General features: G+C 37.0%; 1 protein-coding gene across 2 annotated transcripts in view; it reads right to left on the minus strand.

Moving 5' to 3' along the window:
- The window catches only part of LOC133078876 (zinc finger protein 420), a 178,773-nt gene that overhangs the window by 5,326 nt on the left and 146,977 nt on the right, over positions 1 to 26,470 (minus strand). The window contains exons 4-5 of one of the 2 annotated variants that reach the window (XM_061174042.1): positions 10,028 to 10,154; positions 9,621 to 9,716 (exon numbers count right to left, since the gene is read on the minus strand). The exons of the other annotated variant lie outside the window; for it this stretch is intronic. Of the exons in view, the coding sequence (XP_061030025.1) occupies positions 9,621 to 9,716; positions 10,028 to 10,154 (223 nt within the window). The remainder of the gene's footprint in view (positions 1 to 9,620; positions 9,717 to 10,027; positions 10,155 to 26,470) is intronic. 2 annotated transcript variants of the gene reach the window in all.

The raw sequence follows: 26,470 nt of genomic DNA on the forward strand, positions 1-26,470 counted from the left end.
AGGAAACACTGTGAAATACTGTCTTTTTAGGAAGAAGTCTGTTGGGGTGAGAGTGTAATATTCAGAGTTATGAGAAGACTTGCAGCTGCAGTTCCTTTTTGGATGAGAAGAAATAAAACCTAAACGTATATTCACACAACCATGTAGAATAAAAGGCTTTAGTACGAAGAACAGATGCATTCCTATACATCAAGAGTCAGCAAACTTTTTCTTAAAGGTCAGATAGTAAATATTTTAGGCTTCGTGGGTCATATAGTCTTTGACACAACTATTCAACTTTGCCTCTGCAATGTGAAAGTATTAATAGTCAAGATGTAAATGATTCATTGTGGCTATATTCCAGTAAAACGTTATTTACAAAGACAAGTGGCTGGCCTACAGGTCATAGTTTGCAGATTCCTGCTCTAGATCAGAGAACTTTCTTTCCTTCCCTAACAATACCCTTCTTTAAAAATCAGGTCAAGGAGGAACTATCCTCACTCATAAATGAGAAGGTACTGGAATCAGATCTCTAAAAAAGTATAAGAGAAAAAAAGAAAAGAAACATGAGATAAAGAAAGCAGACAAAAAATTCAAGCTAAAACAATTGACACACAGTAAATGAAAATCTTGATTAAATGTATTGCCATGAATGAAAAAACTTAATGAAAATACCAACTATAAAAAGAGCTCAAAATAGAAATATAAATTCATGAGGAAGAAACAATGAGAAAACAAACAGGGCTAAAAAAAAATTAACTAGCAGAACCAAGAAAGAAAGAAAAGAGAAAAATAAAACCATCCAAAATAATGAACACCATGCAAGTGGGGGGAAAAAAGAGAGAGACAGATAGGTTACATAAAGACTTTTAAGGACTCCCCTGGTGGTCTAGTGGTTAAGACTTCACCTTCCAGTGCAAGGGGTGTGGGTTTGATCCCTGGTCAGGGAGCTAAGATCCCTCATGCCTCGGAGCCAAAAAACCAAAAAACATAAAACAGAAGCAATACTGTAACAAATTCAATAAAGACTTTAAAAATGGTCATCAAAAAAAAAAACTTAAAAAAATTTAACGACTTTAAGTATTGAAATTACAGTAGGGTAACCTCATATTGCAAAACAAGACAGTGGATAAAGCAGAAATTCTGAAGCATCACTGGGCTTATAGGAAGTAGCATAAATCTCCAAGAACACTGCAATCCTCTCCAACAACCATGCCTGAACACCATACACACAAAAAATGAACAAAATAAAAACAAGTATTAGCCAAAACCAGGTCTGAGAGCAGACCTGAAAGCAACCTGCAAGACGGATCTGTCTTGAGTACCTATGCAAAGCCTTGTTAACTAAAGTATAAGGCTCTTGGGCCATCAATTAAGAAGAGAAGCGAGGGAAGGGCAAGATGGCGGAAGAGTAAGACGCGGAGATCACCTTCCTCCCCACAGATACATGAGAAATACATCTACACGTGGAACTGCTCCTACAGAACACCCACTGAACGCTGGCAGAAGACGTCAGACCTCCCAAAAGGCAAGAAAATCCCCACGTACTTGGCCGTGTGGATGAAAGGCTCTTGGTGCTCCAGCCAGTCATCAGGGCTGTGCCTCTGAGGTGGGAGAGCCAACTTCAGGACACTGGTCCACAAGAGACCTCCCAGCTCCACGTAATACCAAACGGCGAAAATCTCTCAGAGATCTCCATCTCAACATCAAGACCCAGTTCACTCAACGACCAGCAAGCTACAGTGCTGGACACCCTATGCCAAACAACTAGCAAGACAGGAACACAGCCCCATCCATTAACAGAGAGGCTGCCTAAAATCATAATAAGGCCACAGACACCCCAAAACACACCACCAGACGTGGACGAGCCTACCAGAAAGACAACATCCAGCCTCATCCACCAGAACACAGGCACTAGTTCCCTCCACCAGGAAACCTACACAACCCACTGAACCAGCCTGAGCCACTGGGGATAGATACCAAAAACAACGGGAACTACGAACCTGCAGCCTGTGAAAAAGAGACCCCAAACACAGTAAGATAAGCAAAATGAGAAGACAGAAAAACACACAGCAGATGAAGGAGCAGGGTCAAAACACACCAGACCTAACAAATGAAGAGGAAATAGGTAGTCTACCTGAAAAAGAATTCAGAATAATGATAGTAAGGATGATCCAAAATCTTGGAAATAGAATAGACAAAATGCAAGAAACATTTAACAAGGACGTAGAAGAACTAAAGAGGAACCAAGCAACGATGAAAAGCACAATAAATGAAATCAAAAATACTCTAGATGGGATCAATAGCAGAATAACTGAGGCAGAAGAACGGATAAGTGACCTGGAAGATAAAATGGTGGAAATAACTACTGCAGACCAGAATAAAGAAAAAAGAATGAAAAGAACTGAGGACAGTCTCAGAGACCTCTGGGACAACATTAAACGCACCAACATTCGAATTATAGGGGTCCCAGAAGAAGAAGAGAAAAAGAAAGGGACTGAGAAAATATTTGAAGAGATTATAGTTGAAAACTTCCCTAATATGGGAAAGGAAATAGTTAATCAAGTCCTGGAAGCACAGAGAGTCCCATACAGGATAAATCCAAGGAGAAACACACCAAGACACATATTAATCAAACTATCAAAAATTAAATATAAAGAAAACATATTAAAAGCAGCAAGGGAAAAACAACAAATAACACACAAGGGCATCCCCATAAGGTTAACAGCTGATCTTTCAGCAGAAACTCTGCAAGCCAGAAGGGAGTGGCAGGATATACTTAAAGTGATGAAGGAGAAAAACCTACAACCAAGATTACTCTACCCAGCAAGGATCTCATTCAGATTTGATGGAGAAATTAAAACCTTTACAGACAAGCAAAAGCTGAGAGAGTTCAGCACCACCAAACCAGCTTTACAACAAATGCTAAAGGAACTTCTCTAGGCAAGAAACACAAGAGAAGGAAAACACCTACAATAACAAACCCAAAACATTTAAGAAAATGGGAATAGGAAAGTACATATCGATAATTACCTTAAATGTAAATGGATTAAATGCTCCCACCAAAAGACACAGACTGGCTGAATGGATACAAAAACAAGACCCATATATATGCTGTCTACAAGAGACCCACTTCAGACCTAGAGACACATACAGACTGAAAGTGAGGGGATGGAAAAAGATATTCCATGCAAATGGAAATCAAAAGAAAGATGGAGTAGCAATTCTCATATCAGACAAAATAGACTTTAAAATAAAGACTATTACAAGAGACAAAGAAGGACACTACATAATGATCAAGGGATCGATCCAAGAGGAAGGTATAACAATTGTAAATATTTATGCACCCAACATAGGAGCACCTCAATACATAAGGCAAATACTAACAGCCATAAAAGGGGAAATCGACAGTAACACAATCATAGTAGGGGACTTTAACACCCCACTTTCACCAATGGACAGATCATCCAAAATGAAAATAAATAAGGAAACACAAGCTTTAAATGATACATTAAACAAGATGGACTTAATTGATATTTATAGGACATTCCACCCAAAAACAACAGAATACACATTTTTCTCAAGTGCTCATGGAACATTCTCCAGGATAGATCATATCTTGGGTCACAAATCAAGCCTTGGTAAATTTTAAAAAATTGAAATCGTATCAAGTATCTTTTCCGACCACAACGCTATGAGACTAGATATCAATTACAGGAAAAGATCTGTAAAAAATACAAACACATGGAGGTTACACAATACACTACTTAATAACGAAGTGATCACTGAAGAAATCAAAGGGGAAATCAAAAAATACCTAGAAACAAATGACAATGGAGACACGACGATCCAAAACATATGGGATGCAGCAAAAGCAGTTCTAAGAGGGAAGTTTATAGCAATACAAGCCTACATCAAGAAACAGGAAACATCTCGAATAAACAACCTAACCTTGCACCTAAAGCAATTAGAGAAAGAAGAACAAAAAAACCCCAAAGCTAGCAGAAGGAAAGAAATCATAAAGATCAGATCAGAAATAAATGAAAAAGAAATGAAGGAAACAATAGCAAAAATCAATGAAACTAAAAGCTGGTTCTTTGAGAAGATAAACAAAATTGATAAACCATTAGCCAGACTCATCAAGAGAAAAAGGGAGAAGACTCAAATTAATAGAATTAGAAATGAAAAAGGAGAAGTAACCACTGACACTGCAGAAATACAAACGATCATAAGAGATTACTACAAGCAACTCTATGCCAATAAAATGGACAACCTGGAAGAAATGGACAGGTTCTTAGAAATGCACAACCTGCCAAGACTGAACCAGGAAGAAATAGAAAATATGAACAGACCAATCACAAGCACTGAAATTGAAACTGTGATTTAAAATCTTCCAACACACAAAAGCCCAGGACCAGATGGCTTCACAGGCGAATTCTATCAAACATTTAGAGAAGAGCTAACACCTATCCTTCTCAAACTCTTCCAAAATATTGCAGAGGGAGGAACACTCCCCAACTCATTCTACGAGGCCACCATCACCCTGATACCAAAACCAGACAAAGATGTCACAAAGAAAGAAAACTACAGGCCAATATCACTGATGAACATAGATGCAAAAATCCTCAACAAAATACTAGCAAACAGAATCCAACAGCACATTAAAAGGATTATACACCATGATCAAGTGGGGTTTATTCCAGGAATGCAAGGATTCTTCAATATACGCAAATCAATCAACGTGATACATCATATTAACAAACTGAAGGAGAAAAACCATATGATCATCTCAATAGATGCAGAGAAAGCTTTCGACAAAATTCAACACCCATTTATGATAGAAGTCCTGCAGAAAGTAGGCATAAAGGGAACTTTCCTCAACATAATAAAGGCCATATATGACAAACCCACAGCCAACATTGTCCTCAATGGTGAAAAACTGAAACCATTTCCACTAAGATCAGGAACAAGACAAGGTTGCCCACTCTCACCACTATTATTCAACATAGTTTTGGAAGTGTTAGCCACAGCAATCAGAGAAGAAAAAGAAATAAAAGGAATCCAAATCGGAAAAGAAGAAGTAAAGCTGTCACTGTTTGCAGATGACATGATACTATACATAGAGAATCCTAAAGATGCTACCAGAAAACTACTAGAGCTAATCAATGAATTTGGTAAAGTAGCAGGATACAAAATTAATGCACAGAAATCTCTTGCATTCCTGTATACTAATGATGAAAAATCTGAAAGTGAAATTAAGAAAACACTCCCGTTTACCATTGCAACAAAAAGAATAAAATATCTAGGAATAAACCTACCTAAGGAGACAAAAGACCTGTATGCAGAAAATTATAGGACACTGATGAAAGAAATTAAAGATGATACAAATAGATGGAGAGATATACCATGTTCTTGGATTGGAAGAATCAACATTGTGAAAATGACTCTGCTACCCAAAGCAATCTACAGATTCAATGCAATCCCTATTAAACTACCACTGGCATTTTTCACAGAACTAGAACAAAAAATTTCACAATTTGTATGGAAACACAAAAGACCCCGAATAGCCAAAGCAATCTTGAGAAAGAAAAATGGAGCTGGAGGAATCAGGCTCCCTGACTTCAGACTATATTACAAAGCTACAGTAATCAAGACAGTTTGGTACTGGCACAAAAACAGAAATATAGATCAATGGAACAGGATAGAAAGCCCAGAGATAAGCCCACGCACATATGGTCACCTTATCTTTGATAAAGGAGGCAAGCATATACAGTGGAGAAAAGACAGCCTCTTCAATAAGTGGTGCTGGGAAAATTGGACAGGTACATGTAAAAGTATGAAATTAGAACACTCCCTGACACCATACACAAAAATAAACTCAAAATGGATTAAAGACCTAAGTGTAAGGCCAGACACTATCAAACTTTTAGAGGAAAACATAGGCAGAACACTCTATGACATAAATCACAGCAAGATCCTTTTTGACCCAGGTCCTAGAGAAATGGAAATAAAAACACAAATAAACAAATGGGACCTAATGAAACTTAAAAGCTTTTGCACAGCAAAGGAAACCATAAACAAGACCAAAAGACAACCCTCAGAATGGGAGAAAATATTTGCAAATGAAGCAACTGACAAAGGATTAATCTCCAAGATTTACAAGCAGCTCATGCAGCTCAATAACAAAAAAACAAACAACCCAATCCAAAAATGGGCAGAAGACCTAAATAGACATTTCTCCAAAGAAGATATACAGATTGCCAACAGACACATGAAAGAATGCTCAACATCATTAATCATTAGAGAAATGCAAATCAAAACTACAATGAGGTATCATCTCACACCGGTCAGAATGGCCATCATCAGAAAATCTAGAAACAATAAATGCTGGAGAGGGTGTGGAGAAAAGGGAACCCTCTTGCACTGTTGGTGGGAATGTAAATTGACACAGCCACTATGGAGAACAGTATGGAGGTTCCTTAAAAAACTACAAATAGAACTACCATACGACCCAGCAATCCCACTACTGGGCATATACCCTGAGAAAACCATAATTCAGAAAGAGTCATGTACCAAAATATTCATTGCAGCTCTGTTTACAATAGCCAGGACATGGAAGCAACCTAGGTGTCCATCATCGGATGAATGGATAAAGAAGATGTGGCACATATATACAATGGAATATTACTCAGCCATAAAAGAAGAAATGAAATGGAGGTATTTGTAATGAGGTGGATGGAGTTAGAGTCTGTCATACAGAGTGAAGTAAGTCAGAAAGAGAAAAAGAAATACAGTATGCTAACACATATATATGGAATCTAAGGAAAAAAAAAAAAAAGGTCATGAAGAACCTAGTGGCAAGATGGGAATAAAGACACAGACCTACTAGAGAATGGACTTGAGGATATGGGGAGGGGGAGGGGTGCGATGTGACAGGGTGAGAGAGTGTCATGGACATATATACACTACCAAATGTAAAATAGATAGCTAGTGGGAAGCAACCGCATAGCACAGGGAGATCAGCTCGGTGCTTTGTGACCACCTAGAGGGGTGGGATAGGGAGGGTGGGAGGGAGGGAGATGCAAGAGGGAAGAGATATGGGAACATATGTATATGTATAACTGATTCACTTTGTTATAAAGCAGAAGCTAACACACCATTGTAAAGCAATTATACTTCAATAAAGATGTTTAAAAAAAAAAAATCAAAAAAAAAAAAAAAAAAAAAAAAAAAAGAAGAGAAGCTCAACTAAGATTCCTACAAAAAGCCAGGACCTTCAAAGAATGTTCAACTGATCCTCACTTGGTAACGCCTCTTGGCACCCACCAGAAGCACATGCAAATCATCTTCAGAGGAAAGCAACCCCAATTTAGGACAATAGAATTAGCACAAATTAAGATTTTAAAAATTTAGATTTAGAATCAGCAATCATCAAGTATGTGAAGAACCAAAATACACTGAGTCCTCAAAAACAAGATATTTAAACCTGAGAACTTAAAATACTGGAACTGTCAGATACAGAATACAAAAGAGCTATGTACAGTATTTTTAAAGAAGCAAAAATAAAAGCACAAAGCTGAAGTAGCCACAGAAATTACTAGGAAGAATCAGAAAGATGTGAGAAGAAAAAAACATAGCAAAAATAAAAAACAAAAACAAAAAGAAGAGGAATTTACAAAAATACAAAATACTACTACTAAAAATTTTTTCAAAGGTGGATGAGTTAAAAAGATGAATAAACACGGTTGAAGAGAGAATTAGCAAACTGGAAGATATATCTGAAGTAATTACTGAGAAGGCAACACAGAGATACAGAGGAAGAAAATAGCAAAGGAAATTTAAAAATATGGAGGAAAAAAAAGGTCTAGCATCTATCTAATATGAGTCTCAATAGTAGAGTGTTAAGGCAACGAATGAGAGACAATATTTGATGATGCTAGCTGAGAATGTTGCAGTATTTATGGAAGACATAAATAAGAAGACAACACTATGAATAATTTTATAAAAACAGATTTGAAAATACAGATGAAACAAATTGTTAAATATAACAGATGGCCCGGGAACATCAATATATGGTAACCTTCTTAAAATACAGAGGAAATTTAAATATTTATGGCAATTACTTTGTTCAACTCTGTGAAAATTAATTTGAAAACCAGGATTAAAATGGATATCTTTCTGGAAAATTACAGCCTATTATCAAAAACTATTGCCAAGAGAGACAAAAACATCTATATAGAACAGTTATAAAAGGAACAATGGAGAAAAGCTGTCAAAGAAACTTCCCTCAAAAATCTGCAAGGTCCAAATAGTTCAACAGGTAAGATAAATAAAAATTTTACGGGAGTTTTATGCCAATGTTATATAAATGTTCTAGAACGTGAAGAAAAGCTTCTAAATTTTATTTATGAAACCAGTGTAACATTGACTTCAAAGCTTGACAGAGTTAGGATATTTAAATTCATAGCGAAAATGTAAGTATGATTCATTATTAAGAAATATGTAAATAATATTCACCCATATACACAAAAGGAAAAAGAATCATATGATAAATCTCCTGTAAGAAAAGATTGTTATTTTAACTATGTGAACTTTAACGGCGGCAAAAGTACTTTAAAGAGCAATGAGTGACCGGAAAAAAATACTAGAAAAACAAGAGAAAGGGCTAATCACCTTAATGTTAAGAATTCATATAAATTAAGAACTCAACAGAAAAAATGGGGCATAAAACACAAACTGTTCACAAAAAAGAAATATAGATAGATTTTAAACATATGAAAAGATGCTTGCCTTCATTTATAATAAAGGAAATGCAAATTCAAACTATAGTAAGTTATTTTTCACTTATCAAACTGGCAAAGATTTAAGGAATGCTAATAGACTAAGTTGCAGAAATTGTTAGAAGTATAAATTGTTATATCCTTGAAGAGCAAAAAAAGACATCACAATATCTTTCAAATTAAAAATATATGTATGTATATGTATGCATGTATATGTATATATGTGTATGCATTATACATATGTATACACATGTATCACAAACACACAAGCACATGCATATATACGTGACAAATGTAGCAGAAAATGGGAGATAACAGAAAAGTAGCACTGACTTTAAAACTTTTATTGAAGTAAAAGGATTGTAGCCATTACTGAAGTATGAGAGCAAAAGCTAAATTACAGTGGGAAGTGTGACTATGGGTACAAAATATGACACTAAAGCATTTACAATGGAAGGAAAAAGAGAAAATAGTAAAGGACTCTAAATGTCAACAAGTGTATTTAAACAACTTCAATTCTGTAAATATCTGAATGTAAAAGGAAAGGAGCCTATGTAAAAAGGTGGGCAGAAAGACTAGAATGATTATCAAAGCAAAGCTGGGAATGAATTAGGAAATGTTGATATCTAGCACACAGGTAAGAAAGCTAACTGGTCTTTTAGGTTCTGAGGAAAGAAGTTAAACATGTTATCTAGAAATGAGATCTTACATATATAAAAAATTCACACCAATTGTCACTACAAAGTTCTATGGCCTCAAAAAAAATAACTTTGAAGAACATTTCAGAGTGATCAAAAACTTACAGATTAACAATTAAAGGGCCCTGGCCCCTCCTCACCTGTATGGTTCCTTCCCACTAACCTGGACAATGTCTCTTTGACACTTCTTCCTCCACCACCCATGGTTCTTCTTCTTGCTCCAACTTGAAAATCACATCAGGTTTGGTGAATGGACATCCTGTCAAAGGGAAGTGACATAAGATTTGGGCATAAATACTAGGAACAATCATTCAAGAACTGAGGCTGGCCCAGGGAAACCAGGCTTTCTGAAGGACAAGAAAACTATGTTTTCTAGGGATACTGCCCCTTGAAACATAACCAAGGATGACATTTTGCTTTGAAAGCTGCAGCATGCACATGAATGTGAGCAAAGGCACCTAAAGGCCAAACTCAGTCTAACATTTAAAGGTTCCACACGTTTCAGAAACACTGGGGGAAAAAAAGGTAATTTACTCCCAGAGTTTGAGTTATATAGGAAACTACCCTTACCCACAGTGATTAAGTTGTTATAGTTTTCTAGCATCACATTCCGGTACAGGTTCCTTTGAGCAGGATCCAACTGCTGCCACTCTTCCTCAGTGAAGTCAATAGCCACATCTTTGAATGTCACTGTTTCCTGTAACAACATATTCCCACTCAATCTGGAGTCATCCATCTTAGATGTAGTGGATAAAACATATTGAAACTTGTTCTGATAGTACACAAAGGTAAGAGATTATAAAATAAATTTTACCTGTTTCTGTTATTGTCTGAAAGAAAAATATCATTTTAGCAACACCCTGTTAGTTTATGTTCATTTATTGATTTAGCAAGCACACATCTTTAATAACTACTGTGAGTTAAAGAGATCTTGGGTACTAATTTATACTGAGTGTAAAAACTGGAAGAATACAAAACTTTACTCAAGTTAATTGGTCTGGGAACTCACTAGATCCCTGTGATTCATTGGTACATGAAAAAATGAAAATAGGATTTGGATGGAAGCAGAAATGGGGAGAGAATGACTTTGAAGTATAGTAGGAACATCCAAACAGAGATATTCATTGATTTAGCAATTGCACATATTGTTCATTAGATCAGAAGAAATCTAAATTGAAAATGAGGATTTATTGTTCATAAGCCTATAACAGGTGTCTGCAGCCACGAAAACTGGATATATTTTTGTTCAGAGTGCACATATACTGAAAAAAGAGTGCCACAAATAGAATCCTACAAATATCAACAGATATAGAAAAAAGATTAGTTAATGAAGTTTTTTTAAAATGGTCTGAACTTTAATTACAACCAGAACTGTGAGAAAACAGTACCAAGAAAGATTAAAGTGTCAGAAATGAGGGACTGGTAACAAATTTCTTCAAAGAAGTGTGATTTGAACATAGAAATCAAATGCACTTTTCCTAGTTAAAAACCAAAATGCCCCAAAAATATAAACATAAGAAAAAAATCTTCAACAGCACTGGAACAAAGGTAGCTGTCCATATTTCCTATACTTTGAGAAATTTCTATGAGAGACGGGGTAAGATAAAAGGAAATCACCAGGAGCTAACTCATAAAAAATGTTGCTGATAATTTATTTCTAGGTCCTAAAAGGACCCTATGACCATGAACATCCACTAAGGTTGAGAGTATGCTGTGGGAATAATGGAAACTCCTCTTTTGGAGCCCTTTTCTGCTGAAGATCAAGGACTTGTAAACAATCAGGCTTAAGAAACCAAAAGCAATCATGGCAAAATAAGACATCCCTCTGCAGTGGCCCCACTGCAAAAACAGTAATTTGGCATCCATCCATGGACAAAAGTGCCTTTGTGGGAACTGTGGGGTCCAGCATCATATGCTAAGGGACTCAGAAGGAGTCTTGCCTACCCACACATTGAGTTATAAGCATACAGACCTCAGTCCTGGCTATAGACCCTGAGAGGCATGTGAACTGACTCTAGCCTCTCTTGGTCATGGTCCAGGAGCCCCCAGAAAATGACTGTCTTAGACAAGCACCCAATAGAAGACAGAGCTTTTGTGAAAGTATACGTCTCCAGCCAAGAAGTTCCAGTGCATCAGTGGAGCAAAAAATACAAGTTTGGGCTCATCAGAGAGGGTAAGAGGAACAGTTTGACTTTACCTACTTCACTCCTCCACCAAGGCAACACAGCTTAGGGCCAAGAGAAATCTTGGCCCATGATTTCATTCATGAAGGAAAATAAAAATGTGTGAATACCCTGCTTTCCCAGCTATGTGGGATGGTGCCAAAGAGTGTCATTTTTCTCTCATCACATCCAAAGTACTGAATTGTGAGCTGCGTCACTGAAAAGTCTGAGAGAGCAGCAGATAACATTCTCAGAGGACGTTACAGAGAAGCGGATCTTACTAACTGTGCTAAGGACACCATCAAGAAGAAAAAAAGAGAGGAGTCAAATAAATAAAATAAAAAATGAAAGAGGAGATATTATGACTGATATCACAGACACAATGACCATGAGAGACTGCTATGAACAATTATATGGTAACAAAGTGGATAACCTAGAAGAAACATAGAAACATACAACCTACCAAGACTGAATCATGAAGAAATAAAAAACCAGAACAGACCAATATTGAATAAGGAGTTGAATCAGTAATCAAAATCTTTCAATAGAGAAAACCCTCCCCTCCCACCAAAAAAAGAAAAGCCGAGGACTAGATGGCTTCCCTGGTGAATTCTACCAATCATTTAAAGATGAACAGATGCCAGTCTTTCTCATACTTTCAAAAAAATGGAACTGGAGGGAACACTCCCAAACTCATTTTACAAGGCCAACATTACCCTGATACCAAAGGCAAATAAGGACACTACAAGAAAAACTATAGGCAAATATCTCTAATGAATATAAATGCAGAATTTTTCAACAAAATATAGGCATACTAAATTCAACAGCATGTTAAAAGGATCATACACCACAATCAAGAAGGATTCATTCCTGGGATGCAAGGATAGTTCAACATATGCAAACCAATACATGTGATACATCACTTTAATAGAATGAAAGACCAAAATTATATGATCATTTCAATAGATGCAGAAAAAGCACTTGACAAAATACAACATCCTTTTGTGATAAAAACTCTCAACAAACTGAGTATAGAAGGAACATACCTCAGCATAAACAAGGACATATATGATAAGCCAACAACAATATCATATCCAATGGTAAAAGGTTGAAAGCTTTTCCTTTAAGATCAGAACAAGACAAAGGTACCCACTCTCACCAGACCTATTCAATATAGTATGGGTAATCCTAACCAGAGCAATCAGGCAAGGAAAAAAAAATACATCCAAATAGGAAAGAAAGAAGAAAACTGTCTTTTGGTTTTTTTGGGGTTTTTTTTGCAGATGATATGATCTTATATATAGAAAATCCTAAAATCACCACCAAAAATACTGTAAGAACTAATCAACGAACTCAATAAAGTTGCAGGACACAAACTCAAGAGACAGAAATCAGCTGTATTTGTATATACTAACAACAAAATATCTGAAAAAGAAATAAAACAATCCCATTCACAATAGCATCAAAAACAACAAAAATACTTAGCAATAAATTTAACCAAGGAGGAGAAAGATCTAGACACTGAAAAATATAAGATTTTGATGAAGGAAACTGAAGAGGACACAAATAAATGGAAAGATATCCCATGTTCATGGATCGCAAGAATTAATATTGTTAAAATGTCCATACTACCCAAAGCCATCAATAGACTCAATGCAATCACTATCAAAACTGCCAAAGACTTTTTTCGCAGAAACAGGAAAAAGTGATCTTTTTATGGAAAAACCCAAATGAACTTTTTGGCCAACCCAATACAATTTGTATGGAGCCACAAAAGACCCCAAATGGCCAAAGCAATCTTGTGAAAGAACAAAGCTGGAAGCAGCACATTTCCTGATTTCAAACTATATGACAAAGCCATAGTAATCAAAACAGTGTGGTATCTGCATAAAAATAGACACATGGACCCATGTATAAGAAATGAGAGTCTAGAAATAACCCCCTTGTATCAGTCAACTAATATTTGACAAGGGAGTCAAGAATATTCAATATGGGGAAAGGATAGTCTCTTCAATAAATGGTGTTGGGAAAACTGGATAATCACATGCAGAATAATAAAACTGGACACATCTTACACCACTAAAATTAACTCAAAATGGTTAAAGATTTTAAATTAGACCTGAAACAGTAAAACTCCTAGAAGAAATCATAAGGATAAAGCTCTTGACATTGGTCTTGGCAATAATTTTTTAAATATGACATGAAAAGCATGAGCAATAAAAGCAAAAATCAATAAGTGAGGCTACATCAAACTAAAAAGCTTCTGCACAGCAAAAGGAACAATCAACAAAATAAAAAGGTGATCTATGGAATAGAAGAAAATATTTGCAAATCATATATTTCATAAGGGGTTAACATCCAAAACAAAGAACTCATACAACTCAATAGCAAAAAAACCCAACTTGAGTAAAATTGGGCAGAGGAACTGAATAGACATTTTTCCAAAGAAGACACACAATTGGCCAACAGGTACATGAAAAAATGCTTGACATCACTAATCACCACGGAAATTCAAATCAACACCACAATGAGGTGTCACCTCACACCTGTTATAATGGCTATCATCAAAAAGACAAGAGATAAAATATGTTGGAAAGGATGTGGAGAAAAGGGAACCCTTGTTCACTGTTGATGGGAATGTAAATTGATACAGCCACTATGGAAAACAGCACAGTACAGAAGTTCCTTAAAAAACTTAAAAATACAATTACCATATAATCCAATAATCCCATTTCCAGGTATATGTCCAAAGGAAATGAGAACAGGAGTTTGAAGACATATATGCACTCCCATGTTCACTGCAACATTATTAACAGTAACCAAAATATGGAAACAATCTAAGTGTCTGTCTACAGATGAATGTATACAGAGATGTGATATATACGTATACAATGGAATATTATTCTGCCATGAGAAAGATGGAATCCTGCAATTTGCAACTCCATGGATAGACCTTTAGGGCATTATGCTAAGTGAAGTAAGTCAGACGAAGAAAGAGAATTACTCTATGATATTCCTTATATGTAGAATCTTGAAAAGTCAAAATTATAGAAATAGAGAACAGAATGGTGCTTGCCCAGGGCTAGGAGGTGGGGGTGATGGGAAGATGCTGGTCAACAGGTATAAACTTCCATTTATAAGATGAATAATTTCTGGGGATCTAATGTACAGCATGGTGACTATGGTTAACAATACAGTATTATATACTGGAAACTTGCTAGAGAGTAGATCTTAAATGTTCTCGCCCTAAAAAAGAAATAATTATGTGAGGTGATGGAGTTTTTAACCAACTACTGTGATAATAATTTTGCAGTATATAAGTGTATCAATTCAACACGTTGTACACCTTAAACACAATGTTACATGTCAATTATATCTCAATAAAGCTAGAAAAGAAAATTTTTAAAGAAATGAAAAAAGAAAAAAAAAAGAAACCAAAGGCAAAGTGTCAGGGTAAAAAAACACTGAAAGGACTTCCCTGGTGGGACAGTGGTTAAGAATCTCCTTGCCAATGCAGGGGACATGGGTTTGAGCCCTGGTCCGGGAAGATTCCACATGCCACGGAGCAACTAAGCCCGTGTGCCACAACTACTGAGCCTGCACTCTAGAGCCCACGAGCCACAACTACTGAGCCCATGTGCTGCAATTACTGAAGCCTGTGCACCTAGAGCCCGTGCTCCGCAACAAGAGAGGCCACAGCAATGAGAAGCCTGCACACCACAACGAAGAGTAGCCCCCGCTCGCCACAACTAGAGAAAGCACAGCGACGAAGACCCAATGCAGCCAAAAATAAATATATAAATAAATGTATTTTTTAAAAAAACACTGAAATGCACGGGATAGTTGGGACTTCCCCTTAAGTGGCATAAAGACCAAAATAAGCTCAGAAAAAGTACCTGGTGAGGAATTACGGCTGAGGAGAAAACATAATGCAGAAAGCTAGTCCTACTATAATGGTTTCATTAATCACATGAAAGGATAAGAGCACATAAGATGAATTCTTGCTGACAGTGCCTCAGCCTCAGATTTCTCCTCAGGGAGTTGTATTTTCCTCAGTAAGTTGGATCAATAAACTAATAAATAAATTACAAAACCAACACCACAGATTTTGCAAGAAAATTGTAATTGCACCCTGCTCAAGAGTGACAGAATCCAAAAAGAAATCATTAAAATAAACTTGACGAAAATACTTTTTTAAAAATTTAGTAAATATGAAGCATAATCTTAATATGAGAAATCTAGAACTAATATACATAAATCCCCATAATTAAAAATTGATATTTTAAGCATAAACACTGAATTAGGCAAATAAGTTTAATGAAGAAAAATAAATTTAAAAAATAAACATACAAAATTAGGAATAAATACTGAAACAAACTGAACTTCAATGAAATTAATAATTTAAAAAGAAATATGAAACCAAGACTGATCTCAAAATGAAAAAAAAAAGAAAAAAGAAAAGAAATCCAGAACAGTTGATACTGTAGCACAGACTTTTACTCTTCTATCCCAATATTTATTTCCCCCATTTCCAAATTTTTGGCTGGGCATATGGCCTCCTGTGCCATTATCATTCTTATTATCATTCTTCATCTCCTTTGAAGCTAGGTATTTTTATATAAGGTTCTGGACAATAAGATGAAAGGAGTATTATGTGCAACTACTGGTAAGTGAGCTTAAAGGGAAGAGGTATACATTTTCTCCCCAGCTTCCTCCTTCCTATAGACTGTTAAGTAACTATGATGACTAGGGCAAATATAGTCATTTGGGATAATGAGGTAGAAGCCAAGTATTAGAGGATAATGAGGTAGACAAATGAAATAGAGGAATCCTGGTTCTCTCTGCCTTAGAGATACAGGACCAGCCCTGATTTGTTGGTACCTGAATTCCTACAGAGACTAATAAAATTCTGTCCTGTTTAAGCAACTGTTATGTAAGATTTCTGTCACAGTCAATAATACTAGGTAAACCTATTAAGACAGATAAATGCTTATGCTAGAAAGAGAACATTTCAAAATGCTATCTTTGTGGCAGCCATAGAAATATGCTCCCAGATCCCCTTCAAGAGAACCAGCTGTGAGACGCATAACTGGTGAACAACCTCCAGCTGCTCTATCTTTAGTTCTACTACTGTGTTCATGCTGAGACCATGCTATTCTCAAGCCACCACTGGCTACTTTTCCAGCCAAAGGCTAAGCACAGTGAGGGTATTAGGGACTGGACCATTTTACCTGACATGGGACTCCTCTAATGGGAAAATTTTGGTCAGCAACTCCCCACTGGCCTGGATGAGACTTTCTCACAGCTGCATGAAGGTCTGAGATGGCAGAATAAAGAATCAGCAAGCTTAAAGATCGAGAGATCAATAGAAACTATACAATCTGAAGATGAGGAAAAAAAAAAGAGTGAAGAAAAATGAACACAGACTAGGAGAAATGTGAGACAGAAATAAGTACATCCACATACACATAATATGAGTACCAGAAGGAGAGGAAAGACAGAAGACTACTCAAAGAAATACTGGCTGAAAACTTCCTAAATCTGATTTTTAAAAAACACTAATATACATATCCAAGACACTCAATGAACCCTAAGCAGGATAAACACAAAGAGATACAAACCTAAACACATCATACTCAAAATGCTGAAAGTAACAGTACAGAGAAAACCTTAAAAGCTGCAAGAGGAAAACAATCCTTTATCTACAAGGCAGCCACAATAAAATTAACACCTGACTTCTCATTAGAAACAATGAAGGTCAAGGCAATGGGACAGCAATATTTCAAGTGCTGAAAGAAAAAACACTATCAACGAATAATCCTGTAACTAGCAAAGTTACCTTCAAAAATGATTATACTAAGTGAAAGAAGCCAGACACAAAAGTCACATATTTTAGCATTCTATTTATATAAAATATCTGGAATAGATAAATACAGAGACTGAAGGCAGATTGGTGGTTGCCAGGGGCTGGGGGAGAGGGGAAGGGGAGAGTAAATGCTTAATGGGTATGAGGTTTTATTTTGGGGTCATGAAAATGTTTTGTAACTAGATAGAGGGGTGGCTGCACCACATTGTGAAGGTACGAAATATCACTGAATTGTTTGCTTCAAAATTATTAATTTTATGTAAATTTCACCTAAAAAAAAAAGATGAAATATATTCCCAGAGAATTCATTGCTAGCAGACTGGCCTAACAAGAAATAATAAAGGAAAAAAAGAAATAATAAAGGAAGTTCCTGAGGCTGAAGGGAAGTGACACCAATCATTAATTCAAATCCTCATGAAAAAATGAAGAGTTCAAGTAAAGCACTAAGCAGAATACAGAACACACAGCAGGCTTGTCAATTTAATTTTATTGTCCTAGGCACTCTGTTCTATGTTTCTGGAGATGTGAACATTTGCAGATGAAACTTAATATGGCAACAAAGAACAAAATGATGTGATATTCTTGCGCTACGGGTTAATTTTTTGCTTCTGGATGGATGTGCTTTGTCATCAGTAATATCTTCAGACCTTCCATGGCCTTATTTATACTGCCTTGGGCCTCTCACTGGCACTCATAGATTCCAAACGTGTAACCAGTATACTAGTTTTGAAACGCTTTTTAATGTATGTTTCCTTATTCTTCATAACCTTTCTCCATTTTAGTTTTACTGAAAAAAGAAAGACAGAGGGGAAGATGACTAGGGGAAACCCTTTCTTCCCCCTTGGAGGCCTGGGATAGAGAAGAAAGGCCATGGAGGTAGGGACATAGGCAGTTAAATGTGTGCTCAGAACTTCCCACACTCCAGGGCATTAAGGTGAAGTAAGAAAGGTAGTGAATTAAGAGGGCAAAGTGTCATGGTCAAATTGGGGGAACTTTAAGTAGCCTTTGTGTCCCATGTAGCATATATCCTGAGTAGGGAGTAATAGGACCCTTGCAGAAGGCAAGATGACCCCACAAACTATTGCACATGGAAGCCAGGGATTCTTTGGAGGTTATGACAGAGACTCAGAGTCTATGGAGACAACAAGATCCAAGGGAGGAAAGTTGAAAGGAGGGGGCCCTTGGATCATGACTGAGCTGAAAAACATACCACAAATTCATCAGCTACAGAATGCCCAGAAAAAGAAGCCAGCTAAACTAGATTCAGTGGATACCAGTCAGCACACATCCATGGAGAATCACAGAGGACCCTCTTCCTCCCAAAGCTATGAAGATTTTCTTCTATATCTCAGATACCACCTTAAGAGAGGACAGGGGTTTAGAGGGGAATCTGAATAACTGAATAATTATTCAAAGAAACAGTTTACTGATAGGACTAAGTTTTGAATCAGACTGCATCAAAACTAGCTTTTCTTTTCATGCTACTGATCAGAACTCATAAGAGATATGTGAACAAATTTTTAAAATAAAGAAACTATATTTTTAACATACATATCAGTGTAGTATGAGTAATTCTGTGACTCATACATATGAAGTCATCGAATAAAGTTAAGGGACAAAGAAATATGGACTATATGTATGACGTGAGGAGGTAAATGGCTTTCAGACAAGATTCAAATTCTCTAAAGAATTTACAATCACAAAATTTACTTTAATAGAACAGTATTGGCCTTGGGCAAAATTCATCTTCATAGTTTAAGACATCTTGTCCAAAACAGCATTCACTGAGGATGTGTGATAGGTACAGAACTCCCGCTAAATAAAACAGGCTTGCAAGGAACTTATATCTTGGCTCCACCTTACCTTCTAACACCAGAATCAAGAAAATCTGCTTTCAATAAAGTTCTGGTATCTGTTGTGTATACCTTAGTATAAATTAAATTAATGTATTAAATATCCAGGAAAAAAATATTCAAGTGGTTCACCCAACCAGGTTACAGGATTAGTTTAACATTCAAAATTTGATCACTTTAAAGGAGGAGGATCAAGATGGTGGAGTAGGAGGACATGGAGCTCACCTCCCGCCATAAACACATCAAAAATATATCTACACATGGAACAATTCTCGCAGAAAACCAACAGGAAGCTGACAGAAGGACTCCTATACCTAACCAAAGCTGCAAGAAAGATCTCCACAAAACTGGGTAGGATGGGGGAAAAAAAGGCATCAGGTTGGGACCTGCACCCCTGGGAGGGATCTGTAAGGAAGAGAAGGTCCACACAGGCAGACCCTCGCCCTGGGGAATGATCAGGTTGACTCACAATCTGGGCATCCCAGTTCTGGGGTCTTACATGGAGGAGACAAGCCCCCTTGCCTAATGGGATCTGCTGAGACAGAAAGAAGGGCTAGAGAAACCTAGATCCTACTCATGAGGTATGCTAGAGAAGCCTAGACCCTACTCATGAGGTATGTGCATATGCTGGCTTGCTAACAATCAGGATGGAGAAAAGCTTGCACCGGCAGCTGCCACCTCACCGCACTTCCTAATCCTAAACAGTAAATGCCCCAGCCCTGCTCCCTCCACACCACAGCCTGGTGCGAGATCAGGGGAAAGATTTGTTTAGCTCCACAGAGACAGACAGGGGGCTCCAGGGGTGTAATCTGGATGGAGCCATGGAGCCATTGTCAGCGTGCACACGGGAGGGTGGGTCTAGCCAGGGGAGACACTGTCAGCATGCACATCAGGCAGCAGGTCTAGCTGGGCAGACATTGTCAGCACATCGTGTAGTGCCACAAGAATGCGTAGTGGCTAAGCGCTGAATCTCGGGCAGGTAGGTCCTGGGAGAGGGCTTGATCTAGCTATGCAGAGACAGCCCAGATGGCCTGGGGTGTGATCTGGAGGGAGCCACAGAGCTTCACTGTCAGCTTGCGCACAGTGGTGGTGGCAGCTCTAGCAGTGGAGACTTTTGTCAATGTGTGCACAGGGGCAGCAGAACCAGCTACAGCAGACAATGTCAGTGTGTGCACTGGGCAGTGCCACAAGAATGCATAATGGCTAAGTGCTGAATATTGGGCAGACAGGCCCTGGGCAGGAGTGCACAGCAGTTTGTTTCCCAGCGAGAGTGCTCCAGCCCCACCCATTCAACACAGCAGCTTAGCACCAGACCTGGGGCAGACAGATCCTGGGAGAAGTCTGCCACAGAGGCAGCCCAGATCTCAATTCCTGCCCACCTCAATTCCTGCAGCAACAACACCCCGACACCCAGCTCCAGTCTACTCCACACCACAGCCTTGCACTAGATCTGGGAGGAACAAAACAGAGAAAAGGATGCACCTTGGGCTGCTTCTGAGCAGAACCCTGGACACCTACACACGTGGCACATAGGTTTGCTATGAGCGCATGGGCCTCACTTGCTTCAGCATTCACCTTCTTTGGGGTAGGGCACACACTGAAGGGCAATGGAGCCTGAGAAACCTGACCTCAGGACTTCTACTCCAACATTTGGGAAGCAGACCCTGCCCCTGACAGGGTGGTGACAGCCATGGAACAAAGAAGAGACCCCACCTCCCATCTAGCACAGGCTCTGGACACCACAAGACCAACTATCAAGGGAATAACAGCCAGCACACTCTGAAGAAAAACATGGCTGGCATCCATACCAAAACCAGCCCTCACACCAAAAATGTTGGACACACACAGTCTACAAAGGGACACCCCCACGTAAAAACACCCCTTCAAGAACACAGTAGATAACTGTTTCTCCTAAATTCACAGAAGCAGAGAAAGTTAAGTAAAATGAAAGAGCAGAGGGATTACTCCTAAAAAAAGAACAAGAGAAATCCCCTGAAAGAACAAATAATGAAACAGACCTCACCAGTCTACTGGACCCCAAATCCCCCCAAAAAAGGGTAATAAAAATGCTAAAGGAATTAAGAAAGATTATCAATAAAAATGAAGATCACTGTAACAAGGAGCTAGAAACTATGAAGGTGAACCAATCAAAATTAGACAATTCAATTGCCAGAATAAAAACCAATCTAGAGGCAATGAATAGCAGACTAAATGACACAGAAGAGCGAATAAGTGATCTGGAAAATAGAATAATGGAAATCACCCAATCGGAAAAGCAGACAGAAAGACAAATTAAAAAAATAAAGAAAGAAACATGCAAGATCTATGGGATAATATAAAATGTGCCAAGCTATGCATAATAGGGGTTCCAGAAGGAGAGGAGAGAGAAAAGGGGATCAAAAATGTATTTGAAGAAATCATGGCTAAAAAATTCTCAAACCGAAAGATGGAAACAGATATCCAGGTACAGGAAGCCCAAAGAGTCCCAAACAAGATGAACCCAATCAGACTCATGCCAAAATATATCACAACTAAAATCAGAAAAGTTAAAGAGAGGATTCTAAATGCAGCAAGACAGAAATAGTCAGTTAGAGGGAACCCCCATAGGCTATCAGCTGATTTCTCTATAGAAACTTTTCAGACCAGAAGGGAGTGACATGACATATTCAAAGTCCTGAAAGGAAAATACCTGCAACCTAGGATACTCTACAGCAAGATTATCATTTAGAATAGGAGGAGAGATAAAGAATTCTCAGACAAGCAGGGCTTCCCTAGTGGCACAGTGGTTAAGAATCCATCTGCCAATGCAGGGAACACGGGTTCAATCCTAGTCCGGGAAGATCCCACATGCCACAGAGCAACTAAGGCTGTGCGCCACAACTATTGAGCCTGCGCTCTAGAGCATGCGAGCCACAACTACCGAGCCCACGTGCAGCAACTACTGAAGCCCGTGCGCCTAGAGCCTGTGCTCCGCAGCAAGAGAAGCCACTGCAATGAGAAGCCTGCACACCACACGAAGAGTAGCCCCCGCTCACCGCAACTAGAGAAAGCCCACGCACAGCAATGAAGACCCAACACAGCCAAAAATAAAATAAATTAAATAAATTAAAAAAAAAAAGAATTTCTCAGACAAGCAAAAATTATAGAATTCAGCAATACTAAACCTACCCTAAAAGAAATATTGAAGGCTCTTCTCTAAATAAACAAGAAACAAGAATCTATAGGAAAGGGAAAACCACAATAAGAAAGGTAAATATATAACAAGATTGAAGACCACTTAAGCCAGTACATAGATTAAAAACAATCAAAAAATTTTTTTAAAGCAACATAACTACAATTAATAGCAAAAGGGTAAAACATAAATATGTAAAATAGGACATCAAAATCACAAAATGTGGGGGAGGTGTAAACTTGTATGACTATCAGTTTAACACAAGTAGAGATAGTTATGGGCCAACAAACTTGAACTCCACAGTCACCACAAATCAAAAACATATAACAGATTCACAAAAAACAAAGATAGGAACTCAAGCATAAAACAAAAGAAAACCATGAAACCACAAAGGAAAAAAAACAAAAAGAAGAAATGAACAAAGAACTGGAAAAACAACTGGAAAACAAGGTTTAAAATGGCAATAAGTATATACCTATAAGTAATTACTTTTAATGTCAATAGACTAAATGCTCCAGTCAAAAGACACAGGGTGGCAGACTGGATAAAAAAGAAAGAGCTACCATATGATCCAGCAATCCCACTCTTGGGTATATATCCAGGAAAAATGAAAACTCTAATTTGAAAAGATACATGCACCCCAATGTTCATGGCAGCACTATTTACAATAGCCAAGACATGGAAATAACCCAAGTGCCCATCAAGAGACGAGTGGCTTAAGAAGATGTGGTATATATACACAATGGAATGTTAGTAGCCATAAAATGAATGAAATATTGCCATTTGCAGCAACATGGATGGACCTAGAGAATATTATACTTAGTGAAGTAAGTCAAAGACAAATATTATGATATCACTTATATATGGACTCTAAAAAATAATATAAATGAATCTATATACAAAATAGAAACAGACTCACAGACATAGAAAACAAACTTATGGTTACCAAAGGGGTGGGGGAGGGACAAATTAGGAGTATGAGATTAACTGATACAAAGTACTATACAAAAAACAGACAGGCAATGAGGATTTACTCTATGGCACAGGATATTATATTCAATATCTTGTATTTATATTTCAACACCTATAATTGAAAATAATCTGAATATATATATTTATAACTGAATCTCTTTGGCTGTACACCTGAAACTAACACAATACTGTAAATCAACTATACTTCAATTTTAAAAATTGATCACTTTAATTGACCAAATTAACAGAAAAAAAGGAGAAACATTATTTGATCAAGATCACATATATGGGCTTCCCTGGTGGCGCAGTGGTTAGGAATCTGCCTGCCAATGCAGGGGACATGGGTTCGAGCCCTGGTCCAGGAAGATCCCACATGCCACGGGGCAACCAACCCCATGGACCACAGCTGCTGTGCCTGCACTCTAGAGCTCGCGAGCCACAACTACTGAAGCCCGCGCGCCTACAGCCCGTGCTCCGTAACAAGAGAAGCCACCGCAATGAGAAGCCAGCGCACCACAACAAAGAGCAAAAGCAGCCAAAATAAATAGATATAATAAATTTATTTTTTAAAAAAATCACATATACAAGAAAATTGTATGACAAAAGTCAATACCGATTCATGATAGACCCCCTTAGCAGGCTAGGAATAAAAGGAAATTTCCTTCATCTGTAAGAGTATTTACAAAAAAACTTTCATGGAATATCGTACTTACTGGTGAATCATTGAAAGTATACCCGTAAGACTGAGAATGAAACAAAGATGACTGCCACCACATCTATTCAGCATTATACTGAACATTTAGCAATTGAAATAAGGCAAGAAAAAAGGGGGGGCATGAGAATTCAAAATGATGAAAAGTGTCTATTTGCAGATGATATATTTGTAAACATAATTCAGTTCAATTTGAAATAAAAACCTAAGCAGCTTTAATTGTGGAAATGGACTAATTCTAAAATTTCTAAGGAAATATAAATCACTACAAATAGCTACAGCAATGTTAAAGAAAAACAAAGATGGAGGATTTGTTTTCATTATCAGATACCAAGATTTATAATAAAAAAGACATAGTAATTAAGATAGAATGCTATTGACATAAGGAAAAATAAAACAATGGAAGAGGATGTAAAGTCAGAAATACATATATTAACATGAATATGTCTTGAAAACAATATGGAGTGAAAAAAGTGAGTTGCAGAACTGTCAGTCCATTATGTTCCTTATTATTTAAAAATCTAAAACAGAGAGCAACATTATATAATATTCATATATACAAATCAGTGTGGTAAAAACATAAAACCATGGACTCTTGATATACATAAAATTCATGAAACTGACTGACTCTGGGGACAGAGTATCTGTAATATTCTAATTATTTTACTGAAAAAAATCTCAAAGCAAAAATGACAAAATATTAAATATGCTAATTCCAGGTATTGGGTATATGGCTGTTTATTCTATTTCTCCCTCTCTCTTCCTAGATTTTAAAATAATAATTTTTTAAAAAGATGAGAGAAGACAGAGAGAAATGGAAGCAAAAGCAGCTCTGTATTAGTTCAATTTTCTGTGTTCTCACTGACTTCAAGTTTATTCTCATCAATTCCTTCTTCTATTTTCTCACATTGTTTCTAATTTCTAGAACTATATTTTGTTCATTTTGTTTATATTTATTAACATATCATTATTATTCAGCCTGCAGGTTTTCTTCTGTACATTATTTTTTAGATGTTCTGTAACATAAATTTTTATGTCTTTCTTGATCTAAGTTGCTTATGCTAGTTTTAAAATTTCCATGTGGAAATGTTTTCTTTTTGAATTTTTATTATTAACTTCCTATGTAACTGCATTCTGGAACATGTACAGTTTGTACTTTTGAAATTTATTGAGTTTTATTCAGGCCTAATATACGGTCAGTTTTTTAGTTTTTCCATATCTAAAAAAAGGATAGTAATTGATTCCAGGCTATAAGCTATGATAATCAATTAGCTCTATCAAATTATTATTGGTAGTTATGTTCATTTTGTTGTCTGCTTTATGTGTCTATCATGAGCTAAGACAGATCAATAAAAGTTTCCTATTGATATGTTTCTTCTTATTTTCACAGTATTCCTTATAGTACATTTTCTGCAGTTTATTTGGTACAGAAGTAGTCCTAACCATTTATCTTTATTACCTAACGCACTTATCAGCATTTTAAAGCACCGTTCTTTTTGTTTTTTAAAGCTTACAGTCTTGGATGAATGGATAAAGAAGATGTGGTACATATATACAATGGAATACTACTCAGCCATAACAAAGAATGAAATAATGCCATTTGCAGCAACATGGATGCAACTAGAGATTATCATACTAAGTGAAGTCAGAAAGAGAAAGACAAATACCATATGATTTCACTTATATGTGGAATCTAAAATATGGCACAAATGAACTTATCTACAAAACAGAAACAGACTCACAGACACAGAGAACAGACTTGTGGTTGCCAAGGGGGAGGAGGGGAGGGAGAGGGATGGGCTGGGAGTTTGGGGTTAGTAGATGCAAACTATTACGCTTAGAATGGATAAACAACAAGGTCTACTATATAGCACAGGGAACTATATCCAATCTCCTGGGATAAACCATAATGAAAAAGAATATTAAAAAAGGAATGTATATATGTGCATAACTGAATCACTTTGCTATACAGCAGAGATCAGCACATTATAAATCAACTAAACTTCAATAAAAAAATAAAATAAACCTTACTGTCTTGAATTTTATAGTACCTGATATTAACAAATAGCCGTTTTTCTTTCTTTTAAACTGCATTGATATGGCTTTACTTAAACAATGTTTAAAATTTCTCTGGGTCAAAAGCTTCCCATCTATAAAATGAAAATGTTGGAACAAATATTCTCTTAAATTCTCTTTTAAGAGTTAATCATTCTCAATAGAAAAGGGGACAGCTAGGAAAATGATGAGATTCTTTCATGAATCCTGGATTTTTTGAC

The sequence above is a fragment of the Eubalaena glacialis genome, chromosome 18 (assembly GCF_028564815.1).
Source record: "Eubalaena glacialis isolate mEubGla1 chromosome 18, mEubGla1.1.hap2.+ XY, whole genome shotgun sequence".
Lineage (NCBI taxonomy): Eukaryota > Metazoa > Chordata > Mammalia > Artiodactyla > Balaenidae > Eubalaena > Eubalaena glacialis.